This window comes from Puntigrus tetrazona, unplaced genomic scaffold (genome assembly GCF_018831695.1).
Source record: "Puntigrus tetrazona isolate hp1 unplaced genomic scaffold, ASM1883169v1 S000000528, whole genome shotgun sequence".
Classification (NCBI taxonomy): domain Eukaryota; kingdom Metazoa; phylum Chordata; class Actinopteri; order Cypriniformes; family Cyprinidae; genus Puntigrus; species Puntigrus tetrazona.
Window position 1 is genome coordinate 242,501 of NW_025048164.1, and position 12,500 is coordinate 255,000.

At 35.9% G+C, this 12,500-nt stretch overlaps 2 protein-coding genes across 6 annotated transcripts in view; both read left to right on the top strand.

The window, feature by feature from the left end:
• The window catches only part of spint1a (serine peptidase inhibitor, Kunitz type 1 a), a 13,576-nt gene extending 11,679 nt beyond the window's left edge, over positions 1-1,897 (top strand). For both annotated transcript variants that reach the window (XM_043232354.1, XM_043232355.1), the window contains one exon: positions 1,033-1,897. In XM_043232354.1, coding sequence (XP_043088289.1) covers positions 1,033-1,220 — 188 coding nt within the window. In that variant the 3' untranslated portion in view covers positions 1,221-1,897. The remainder of the gene's footprint in view (positions 1-1,032) is intronic.
• A 1,061-nt stretch (positions 1,898-2,958) lies between these two features.
• Positions 2,959-12,500, top strand: part of LOC122334453 (pleckstrin homology domain-containing family G member 3) — a 54,076-nt gene continuing 44,534 nt past the window's right edge. For all 4 annotated transcript variants that reach the window (XM_043232382.1, XM_043232384.1, XM_043232385.1 and 1 more), the window contains exons 1-2: positions 2,959-3,099; positions 11,437-11,499. In XM_043232382.1, the coding sequence (XP_043088317.1) occupies positions 11,451-11,499 (49 nt within the window). In that variant the 5' untranslated portion in view covers positions 2,959-3,099; positions 11,437-11,450. The remainder of the gene's footprint in view (positions 3,100-11,436; positions 11,500-12,500) is intronic.

Genomic DNA, 12,500 nt, shown 5'->3' on the forward strand with positions numbered 1-12,500 from the left:
ACTGTAAACTGTTGCTCAGCGTCTGTTTCAGGGTTGTTTTAGTATAATTGAGATACTATTGCAAATCATATTTCAAATTTTTTTTTTTGTAATGAACTTTTTAGTCGTTTTGATGCATTGACTCTAGCAACTATTATAACATCACGTTTACATTTTCATCAGAAAATGTTTGTGTCTAGTTTCTAATTTCTACCACTTTTTAAAAATAAAAATACAAAAAAAAAAAAATAAATTTAAACAACAACATAATAAATAAAAATGGGAATTGTTGCCTGAACTAATAGCAGAAATAAAATATTACTATACTATTAAAATATTTTTATTTGATGTTTTTGTTGCATAATTTATTATCATTTAAATAATGTTATATACAATATTACTAGTGCTGTCCAACGATTAACATCCAAAATCAGTTTTTGTTTACATCATAAAATATACAATATTTATTATGTACATAAATACACATATTTATTTATATTTATATATATATATATATATATATATATATATATATATATATATATATATATATATATATATATATATATATATATTCATATACATTCATAAAGTGATATTATTTTATAACTATATATGTATATATATGTATATAGTTATAAAATAATATCACTTTTATGAATGCCTATATGCATGTAAATATTTAAAATATACATGCATGTTTGTATATTTATTATATATATATATATATATATATATATATATATATATATATATATATATATATATATATATAATAATAAATATACACAGTCAGCACGCTAACTTTTTATTTTTGATATGGATATCATTTGGCAGCACTGTATATTGCTGAAATCATGCATTATATGTAATGCATTTATTATTATTATTGCAGTTTATTTCATTTAACCCTGCTCTAGCTTGCGTGATGTTGATTTAAATGCCATTTCTGCTGCAGTAGCGTCTTTTAAACTAGATGGAAAAACACCTTTAGATCTTTACACCTTTGTCAGACTCGTTATCGTCTCTTGACTGTCATGTCTCCCTGTTCAGCTGCCATCGCGATCGCCGTCATTCTGGGCTTAGCCATCATCGTCCTGCTGGTCGTCATCGCCTGCTGCCTCCTGAAGGGGAAGAAGCGCAGGAACAAACATCAGCACGTGGCCGTCAACGGCGGTCACGTTCACACCTACGAGGATTCGGAGAAACTCGTCTACAACAGCACGACCAAACCCGTCTGAGCCGTGTGGAAAAAATCATTTTGTATATGCAATGTTTGATTTCTTCAGTGGTTTGTTCGGAGGAGACAGGCTGGTAACTGTGCAGAGAGGTCGTTTGACTCGATTATTTTAAGTTTGAAACCGCTTTTTTCTTATTTCTGTCTTTTATGTGTTGGCTTCTTGGATTCTGCTCAGGGGTGAATATGTTGCAATAGCGAATGATAAATCCGGTTTTTAACGAGCACGAAAAAACGAAAACAAGATTGAACCATGTGCTTTAATTTTTGCGGAGACTGGATTTTGTTTCGTTGAGTTTTTATTTGAAATGCTGCCTCTCATCGGTTAATTTTAAAGACGTGTGAACATACTATCTAGAAATTACTTTTATATTTTAGTTTGAGATATGAGATATTGATTTATGGCTGTTTGTGTAAACTCGTTTTTGTTTTTTTCCCCCTATTAGCTACATTACCAGTTTTATTTTGCTTTTTTAAAATGTTATTTTTTATTATTATATAGTGTTTTATTATTTATTTTTCTTTCGTAAGCTGATGTTTTACATTCAGAAATGACATTTATGGTGAAAAATCATATCCCCACAATGCAAATTTGTACATAGACTTTTTTTTGTGTATCTAAAACTTGCCTGATGTCTAAACTATTAGTCCTGGACAGTATCAATAAAACTAATATGTACAGACGGTGTGTTTTTATTTTATTTTTTAACTTTTATTTTATTTTATAGACACATTTTGTGCTATTATTTGACCCGCAGATGGCGCCATTTATTTATTTTTTTTTAAATCTACAGGTCCACAAAAATTCTTCTTTACTGAGAAGACTAGTGTTACTAGTTAAAAGTTTGGGTTTCGATGTATAGTTTAGTTAAGCTAGCAACAACAAAACAAACGGGACAACGTGTTTTTGCGAGTTAAGGCGACAACGGTTTTTATATAGATTTTTTCTCTCCGTTTGAGAAAGTCTTTATCGTCCTACACGATTTCAGAACGTATTTTTTTGTAAATAAAGAACTTTACATATCTTACCTCATATACAGACAGAAATCACACAGCAATCTCTAAAAAGACGGTTTCTCAACCGCTACAATCTGTAACTCATAGTCGACTGTGATTGGTCCATCCTTATCAGCGCTGAGAAAAGTAACACGTACCACAACTGCTCGTTTAATCACTCGTTAATTTGCTTAACTAAACAAAAACATTTAACTTTTTCTTAGTAGTTAAAACCATAGATATATATGCGTCTATATATTCGTATATCTATGGTTAAAACTATATAACTGAGTTGACGTCTGATAAAATTTAAAGAGTTAGCTTTTTTTTTTTTGATAAATGTTAATATATAAGTTTGTAGATGGACATGGCATTAATAACAAAAACGTTTGTTTTTATACAAATAGAAAACATTTACTTAAGTATATTTAAGAAACGCACATATATTTGCAAATGCAAATATCTTAAAATACGCATTAAAGACTCGTGATTGGTCCATCATCCCAGCGCTGAGAAAAGTAACACGCATACGTCACGCACGGCGAACAGCGCGTTTTGCTTCGTCGTTATACAATAATTAGCATTCGAACAAAAACACTGACATTTCCCGCATATATTGACTTAAAACCGCGAGATGAACATTAAAAAACGTAAACGTTTTTGTTCCGACTTTTACAACAAGTCTTTGTGTGGCTAAGCCCCGCCCACCCGGAGTCTGGAGTTTCTGCGGTTTAATGCAGCGGTGTTTGAGTTCAGACTGAAGTCAGTCAGTGCAGCTGAATGTGAAATGATCCCTCAGACCTGCAGCCGGGGAAAATAACATACACATAAATGTCTGTGAGGTGCGAATGACCTGCAAACGCCTTAAATAACGAGGAACTCGGCCGGTAAGCGTTTAGTCTCCGTTTAAAGACTGTATTGTTTGTGGTGCGTAAACGCGTAAAGTAACTGAAAAACTAGATTAAAATTAACGCCACGCTGTGTTTTTTAGTTTTTAAAGACACTCTGCGTGCATTTGATGAATTTTCTCTGTGTTTTTGCTGTCCTCGTGTGTTGTTTTGTTGGCAAACTTTGCTGGAAGTTTGCAGACGCTTGATGTTAATAATAACGTTAACGTTTTTATTATTAGCTAAAATGTAAACAGTGTCACAACGACCTTCAGGGGATGGCATCAAGATACTCATTTAATGCAAAACATCTTTAAAACGACAAAAACATATAAATCGGGCTTAATTGCATATATGTTTCTTTGCTAATTACTTTTCGTTTTTATAAATAAAGGCTATTTAGTGGAGTAAACTCAATAAAGCGAGTTGCAGCATGGATGAAAACAAGTTTTTCAGATCCATTTTTAGTTCTGCTTTCTTGGTTCTTCAAAGCAGATGGTTTTCCTTTAAAACCCACTCTGGAACCTTTAAAGTTGCTGTTAAACTTGGATTAAAACCACATGCATTCAGATATAACCTTAAATTTTTTTTTTATCATTCATCAGCTGTTTTTTCCCACCGGTTTGATTCATCTCAAGGTGCTTTTGTAAGGAGAGCGTCTGTCTCTTTGATGAACAAATGATGGGGTGTTGATTTACAGAAACAGTTGTGCGTCTCGTCTTTTGGACAGGACTCCTAAACGATGCTCGCGTCGGTCCAGCGTGGTTATGGATGACATGACACTTTGCAGCATTTCCCACAAACGTGGAAAACTTGGAAGCATACGGGATTTTGTTTTCCAGGCCCGGAAAGGTCACGGAAATTAACGAAAGCCTAAAAATTAGAGCGAAAGCCAGTCCTTGCCCGCTAAACGTAATTGAATCAGCTGTCGAAGGTAATTGCGACCCTTTTAATTATCGCAGGTGTGGCGTGCTTTCCATCCAATCGGAGAGGAAAGCCCACTTGTGACCCCTGATTTCCAAGAATGCCATCAAAATGATGCAAGACATTAACATGAACTCAATTGCAGATGCGTAGAATGGAATTGCATGGAATTGCGCGGATGTGAACTCACAATTCCAATAAAAATATTTTTCCTAGATGGCGAAAAACGCGATAATTGCAAAAAGATGCAAGGCATCAACATCACAGCCGCAGCTTTAGGTTTAGAAAAATGCAAAAGTTAAAGTTAAAATTGCAATTAGCTCTTTATTTTTTAACTCTAATTATTTACTCGCCCGAGAGCGTGTTAGTCGAGTGACTTAGTCGTTGACTTTCGTTCTCCATTCATTCGGTTTCCCAGCACTGCAAACTCTCGTAATCGGACACGCCAGAAGTTTCTAGACGGGGGTCAGAGTTCTGCTTTGACCTTGTCAGGGTTAAAGGAACCCAAGGGACCGCCGCTTCTGGGGTTATTTGTCCGAGTGGACGTTTAACAGCTGAACGCCGGGGAGAGATTTATGGATCTCCAAGAAGAAGCTCTTTGTCCGTCCTTTGTGACGGAGCTCCAGGGCTTCGAGAGAGTTCAAGTTTAAGCCTTTCTAGGAAAATGAGCTTTTAGGTAGATTTTAATATACTTTATACGCGTTAGTATTTTATAATCATGGTTGTACAATATAATATTTGGCATTTATTGGATAAATAGAAGTTACTGATAAATTGCGAAGGCAAATATATTCGCCAATATTTAGCTTTTTTTAATTATTACATTGGACGTTTTTCAGAATAGACATTTTTCTAATTATTTAATTTAATTTAGTGCATTTTATAAACCAATATTTCGCCCGGTCTGATATATTGGCCAATATTTGGCTTTTTCTTTCTCAAAATACTGATTCATTTTATGACGTAGATTTTATTTAATTAGATTTATGCCAGTATTTGGCGTTTTGCCCATTAGCCGATTTCTTTCTTTTAACGCATTTATTAATTTTCGAATTATTTCGTTCTAATTTGGAGGTTTTACGTTTTCTGTGCAACATGCATCATTTATTATCTTTTAAATAAACAAGTGTCAAATGACATATCGGTCGTCGGGCCGTCTTTTAGTCTAAGACATCGGTATCGTCCATCAAAAAAACACATCAGTCAATCATAAATTTCATGGTATTTGTAACATGTAGAAACATAGCATTACCATATCTGAGAAAATAGTGCTGTTTTGGTACGCTTCGACTTTTTTGGTTAGTGTTTTGATTTTCAATTACGTTCTTTGCTTAATATAGCCTGAAGTTTATAAAGCCAGTGGAAAATTACTCTATTTTTAAACTCTCCGCGTTCTGTACCAGTTGGGAATTCTTCAAAAAGTGGGACGTTTATGTGACTTTTAGACATTTTATGAATTTGGAGTGTTCCCAAGATCAATAAGCGTAATCATGGGGTCGTTTCGGGAGACCGGAGCCTCTAGATTAATATCTGTTTGTTTGAGGTGCATGCGAAGAGGGAAGCTGCATGAAATGTGTTTCTGCTTTTCTTCAGGAAACAATCGTTGACCAATTTGGCAGCTGGTGCGGGTCCGTGTGTGTGTGTGTGTGTGTGTGTGTGTTTATTTAAAGCGCTCACTGGGTGTTCAGATGGTCTTATCCCACCATCCCTAAACCGCTTGTAAAGAAAAGGAATTTAGCGTGCAATTTGCAGAAGATGAATGAGATTTAGCGCATACTGAGAACCAGGCGATGCATACTGAGATGGAGATCGATGTTGCCTGAGATATAAAGAGCTGTGCATTGTCTTCACGAAGCGCTTGTTTAATTAGAAATGAATAAAGCTGTTTGCATCGAAGCCGCTTTGTTTAGCTATGAGTCGAGATGATTCTAGTTGGTTTTTGACCATGCAGGGAATGGAAGGTCAAGTCTAGTTAGTGTGCAAAGACCGTTCGAGATGAAGACGAGTTTGTTCGTTTCTTCATCAGATCTGGAGAAATGCAGCATTGCTCCGCTTGCTCTGCAGTGAATGGGTGCCGTCAGAGTAAGAACAGCTAAACGGCTGATTAAAAAGCAATCATTTAAAGGGTCAGGGTTAGAGCCTCCATAGACGGCAACACGACCGAAATGGTCCAGGCCCAGAAACGTAGTAAAAACATTGGTAAAACAGGAAGTGACAGGATACAAAAAAATTGAATAAATAAAATGATTTACTCCACCAATCTTCCAGCATTTTGAAGAGTCCTTAAAAAGGCTTTTGATGTAATACGTGTTGTTTGCGGTTAGGTGTACGTGTTGTAAAACTCTTCAAAATTTCTGTTGAGTGTCAGATAGCTCTCAGATTTCATAAAAATATCTTAATTTGTGTTCCGAAGATGAACGAAGGTTTGGAACGAGTCGTTAATGACAGTATCTTCATTCAGGCTCGAACGAATCCTTTAACTTCCATCGGTTAACACCTTGATAGTACTCAATACGAGTACATGATAACTCTTCCTCCAGCTCTTTCTCCCGCTGTCCAGTCACATTTGTTCAGAGTCTGGTCTGTGCAGATGTCTCTCCCGATTCAGACCAGAACACTTTTCCCTGGAAGCAAGCGTTATAACGGATTATCGACTCGTCTTTGAGTTAAAAAAGTCTTAATGGCGGATTAGTTTGGTCTTCTACGGATGTTAACCGATGGACCGGAGGGCTGTGGATTATTCAATCCTTCCCTCGTTCACTTCCATTGCTGAGACCCCGACGCAATGCTGCTTTTCTCCAAATCTGACGGAGGAACAAACTCGTCTGTTTTGGACTACTGTCCGTCTCTCTGAAACGTTGAAGCTTGTTGCCAAGATAAACTGCTGAAATAATAAAAAGCGTATCTCTCAGCGAAGCGTTTGGTTCCTCGGGCCCGTGTCGGTTTACTCCGGTCCTCCCGAGGGGTCCGCGGCGGAAGAGGAGGGAGTATTTTTAGGGAGCCTTTGGCTTTCGGAAGCGTTTTAATTGAGGAAGTGATTGTCGCCTTGTGTTTTTAACGGCGTGTGAGAAAGCCGAGGGAATTCGACAGGGAGGCTTACGGCCGACGGCCTTTTTATTTACGGCTGAAGAATAAACACGCGGCGATTAACGAAAGAGTGCTCTGGAGACCGTCGTTGGATTGTGTCTCGTGCGTTTACGAGAGCGAATGTTGATGGTCAACCGTTGTGGATTCATCGGGAAATAAAAGAAGCTGCCTATAAAGTGAACGTGGAGCAGCTCGGGTCGTTAATATTGGTCGCGTGTGTTGGAGAAATTCGTAAGGTCTCTACTTGAACTCGGACGTCGCTGGGGTCTTTCCTCGGAATCGGGAGACTTCGGTAAAAACCTCAATTTAATCGAGAAGGAAATTTGAGATTTTGCGGAGATCTAGATTGTGGGTTTTCTTTGCATTTCTCTTACAGTGCATGCAAACCCAGTTGTATTCTCGAGTCTTAACGCTGGATTAGTTTCATCTTTTGTCTTCTCCAGATGATGGACTGGAGTGAGCGTGATGTTTTTAACGCACTCTCATTCTGACGGCACCCATTCACTGCAGACCAAGATATATTTTTCAGATTGCGTGGGAACCCTTTTCATTTTCACCCGAGAGCTGGTGATGTGATAAATGGAGCTTCACATCGATCTTCTCTCTGGGAGGCTGGAGGATGTTTCCCAATACTTGCTTTTTTTAGCCATCGTTGCAAAATGCTCTTTGGTCGTTGCTTTATTTTGTAAAGCTACATCCTACAACAATTCAGATGGATTCTTAGTAAAGATCATTCATTTTCGGTATTTAGAAATACATTTAGAGCAGAGCAGACTAGGTTTAGGATTATTAGATGATTATTTTCCACCCATGTTGCAAAAAAATCTAAAAGTCAGTAAGGAGTTCTGGAGATCTGGGTTTATATATTTTGCAGATCTGGGTTTATATATTGTGCAACTTAAAATTTCTATCTTGCAGTTCTGGGTTTATATATTGTGCAACTTAAAATTTCTATCTTGCAGTTCTGGGTTTATATATTTTGCAGTTCTGGGTTTATATATTTTGCAGTTCTGGGTTTATGTATTGTGCAGATCTGGGTTTATGTATTGTGCAGATCTGGGTTTATGTATTTTGCAGATCTGTGTTTATGTATTGTGCAGATCTGGGTTTATGTATTGTGCAGATCTGGGTTTATGTATTGTGCAGATCTGGGTTTATATATTTTGCAGATCTGGGTTTATATATTTTGCAGATCTGGGTTTATGTATTGTGCAGATCTGTGTTTATGTATTGTGCAGATCTGGGTTTATGTATTGTGCCGTTCTGGGTTTATATATTGTGCCGTTCTGGGTTTATATATTGTGCCGTTCTGGGTTTATATATTTTGCAGATCTGGGTTTATATATTTTGCAGATCTGGGTTTATATATTTTGCAGATCTGGGTTTATATATTCTGCAGAACTGGGTTTATATATTGTGCCGTTCTGGGTTTATGTATTTTCCAACTTAAAATTTCTATCTTGCGGTTCTGAGTTGATATATTTGGCAGTTCTGGGTTTATATGTCTTCTCCAAAGAATCAGAATTATGGCATAAAGTTTAGATGACCTTTTCGTATTTTTTTGTGATTGCGTTGCAAAAATGGGCTTCCATATTAAACCGATCGAAAGATTTTTTATAACGTTACAAAAGATTTATATTTCAAATAAATAAACTTTCTATTCAAAGGATCCTGAACAATAAAATGCGTCACAGTTTCCACGAAAGTCTAAAGCAGCACAGCTGTCTCCAGCATCGCTACTGCGTTTCTTGAGTAAATCAGCATGAAAACGTTAAAGTCCATGTAAGATGGGTCCATCTGTCTTCAGTTAGAGGACAGATCCCAGACCTGGACGTCAGGGTCAGATTTCGGTGAGCGCGTTTTATCAGCTGTGGGAACAAAAGCTCTCCAGATGGACTTTGAGTCGTGTTCTGAACCAAATGGACATTTACATGCCGGCACACTTCATCTGTTTACGATGCAAAGGACGCATTTGAATAGAACAGAGCAGACCGCAGCCATCGGCGTGTAGAAGCCGCTCTCTGTGAGATCTCTGATCCTGACGCTCCTGCCGCTCGCAAGTGCTCTCCGCACCATTACAGTCAGATTGGTTCAAGATACGGGAAGATGTTTGAGGTCTAAAGAAGCAAGAGGGTTTTTTTGAGAGCCAAAAATGTTTCGCTACTTATCTGAAAATATTAGTTATAATTGTAAAAATAAATAAACTGATACATTTGCATTTGATTAGACCTCCTTTTGTGATTTACCACAATTTTAATAATAATAATAATAATAATAATAATAATAATAATAAAGTCAATAAAACTGCTTTTATGTTTAAAATTAACTTTTGTTGTTGTTTGTTTTTACTTTTTTGGCATATTTTCTCCCTCTTTATTATCTGCAAGTGTGTGTTTTTTTATTTTTTAAATTATTAAAATGTAAAATTATTATATATATATATATATATATATATATATATATATATATATATATATATATATATATATATATATATATATATATATATATATAATTATTTTATTTTTATTATTATTATTTATAATAAAAATATTTTTTAATAATGCACGAAATGCAGGGGAAAAATGCATTTCGTGCATTATTGTTAAAATTGATAAAACATTTTTTTTATCAAATTGATATCCTTTTGTGATTATTTATTACATTTCCAGAAAAAAATTACAATAAAACCAGAATTTCTGGAAAAAAAAATTTATTGTAAAAATTGTAATAAATTATTCAATCTTTACATGTTTATTTATACTTATTGCACATTCCTTTGTGATTTATAATAAATAAGCAATCAAAACTGAATACCGACTAACAATGATATATATGCAATATTATGTTTAAAAATAATTTGGGGAAAAATAAACTAGAATTGGTGGGAAAAAGAACCGATTTCATGACCCCCTGTTTGTGTATTTTCCTGGTTTCCTCGTGTGCACAAGCCATTGCTTTCGCTTTGATCCTGTTGGATTCAGGGCCGGGGTTTTTCGGCTGAAGGGAAACAAACAGTTGTAGTTTCGGTTGGGTTTCAGTGCTAAAGTCCTCGGGCTCTCCTGCGTGCCGTACGTTGGCGAGCGGCTCGCTCCAAACACTGATTGACTCTGTCTGATGGAATGGCTGGAATCTGTGTTTGCCGGCCTGATAAGACGACGGATCCGGGGGCGGCTGGAATGCACTGGCTCAGACGCAGCAGAAACAACCTTAACACAATATTTGTCCAGGACACGCTGGCAGTTCGGAGATCTCGGAACTGCTCGTCAAACAGCGGTTTATTAAATGGATGAAAAGAGTTCATCCTGTCTGTTCGAGTTTGTGTTTTGTTCAAAAGTGCAAACAGTGCATGTAGATGCATTAGGAAATCGGAGGCATATTGGTGGTCACTGTTTCCTTGCTATTCATTTTTTTTTAATAATTATAAATAAAAATATGTTATGGAATATCACAAATGGAAATACAATAATAAGAAGAATAAGAATGCTTGTTGTTATTGTTTTATAAAACCATAATATAATATTACGAAGGAACACACCAATGAATTTATTATTATTATTATTATTATTATTGATAATAATTGATAATAATAATATAATAATAATAATAATAATATATTTTACTATTATAATTTTAGTAATCCATTTGATTAGACAATTTTTATTATTATTAAAATGTATATATATATATATATATATATATATATATATATATATATATATATATATATATATATCCAGAAATATTTTTTAAAAATATTAAAACAATAGCTCAATAATAATAATAATTATTATTATTATTATTATTATTATTAAGCCATCATGAAATATCACAATATAAATTTAATAATAATCGTAATAAGTCAATAATATGTTGTTGTTGTTATTGCTATTATTAATTATAAAGCCATACATCATGAAATATCACTTGAAAATATGTGATTATGATAATAATAATTATGATAATAATAAATATTATTATTATTATTATTATTATTATTATTATTATTATTATTATTATTATTATTATTATTATTATTAAATGAACCCATACATTATGGAATATCCCAAACAAAAATAAGTGTTTCTAAGAAAAAATTAAAATAAAAGGTTTTGCTTACAAACGTTATTTAATCATTTCAGTGGAATCTTTTGCATAAAACATTGTTTTAAGATGATGATAATTTAGTCCAAGCATGTTGTTACAGCACACCTAACTTCAAGACGCTCTGTCAGTGCTGCGTGTGAGTGTGAAGACAGATGTTTGTATTTGTTCAGGTGTTGAGTTTGATGTGTGTGTGTGTGTGTGTGTGTGTGTGTGTTTCAGCGTGTGTGAGGGACATGAGAGAAGAGTCCAGCTGCGCTCACAACAACAGCCTGATGGGAGAAGGTGAGAGCAAGTATATCTGTTAACTCTGCTGGACTTACTGACGACAAACCAGACATACAGCCTCGCAAGTTTGGGGTCAGTAAGACGATAATGTGATGAATGTTCATTTAATTTAATTTGTTCAAATAATACACTTATAGAATCAAAACCATTTGGTCATGCAAAAGGGGGCTAAACAGAACGTTATTTTGTGTATTTGGTGCAATGCGATGTTAATAACATTATTTTCCACATATTGTACTTTATTGTTTCTCCTCTAAGCCCCGCCTCCTGAAACGGGTCGATTTGTGCAAAGCTCATTAACTTAACCCAACGCTCATTTATAGTCGCGTCCTCTTTTGGAAGCACAAACAAAGTAGTTTCTCTTTCACGGCGTCTCCAGAACATGGCGCCCTCAGCAACGCCGCACACAGAATAATAGCCCCGCCCACATAAACCCACTCTGTGATGTAGATAAGTGGGGCGTGTTTAAACGAGTGGTTTTAAGGGGCTGCGACGGTCATAACTTGTTAAGAGATCAAGGAAAGCTTGAAATCACACAGACTGAGTCGGAGAAGCCGGTCGGAGTGTGTGTGTGTGTGTGTGTGTGTGTGTTTATTTGCTCTGGATGTGTGTTTCCGCTCAGCTGTGAGTGCTCTGAGCTCACGCTTGGCCCCCGTCTCTCCTCCGCTCGGCCAAAACAAGTGCGAGAACGTCTGAATCGGATCCAGTTCGTGTGGAAATCTCGAGTAATGGAGAAACCTGATTTTGCTGCAAGTTCCCAAAAGACACTTTTGTGGGTTTCATAGCCATTTGAACACCAGCCTCCTCCTCCTCCTCCTCCTCCTCGTCTCTCTCCAAACACTCGTCTTCTGCTCTTATACTCTCTCGCTTATTTGCGTAAACAAATCCGGGTGCTCTCGGATCGTGGCCTGTTTAGGAGGTGTGGGAGAGTCGGGATGCTCGTCTGGTGGAGCACGGACGAGCGGGCAACTAAAGAGTTGTTTACGAGGCGGGAATAA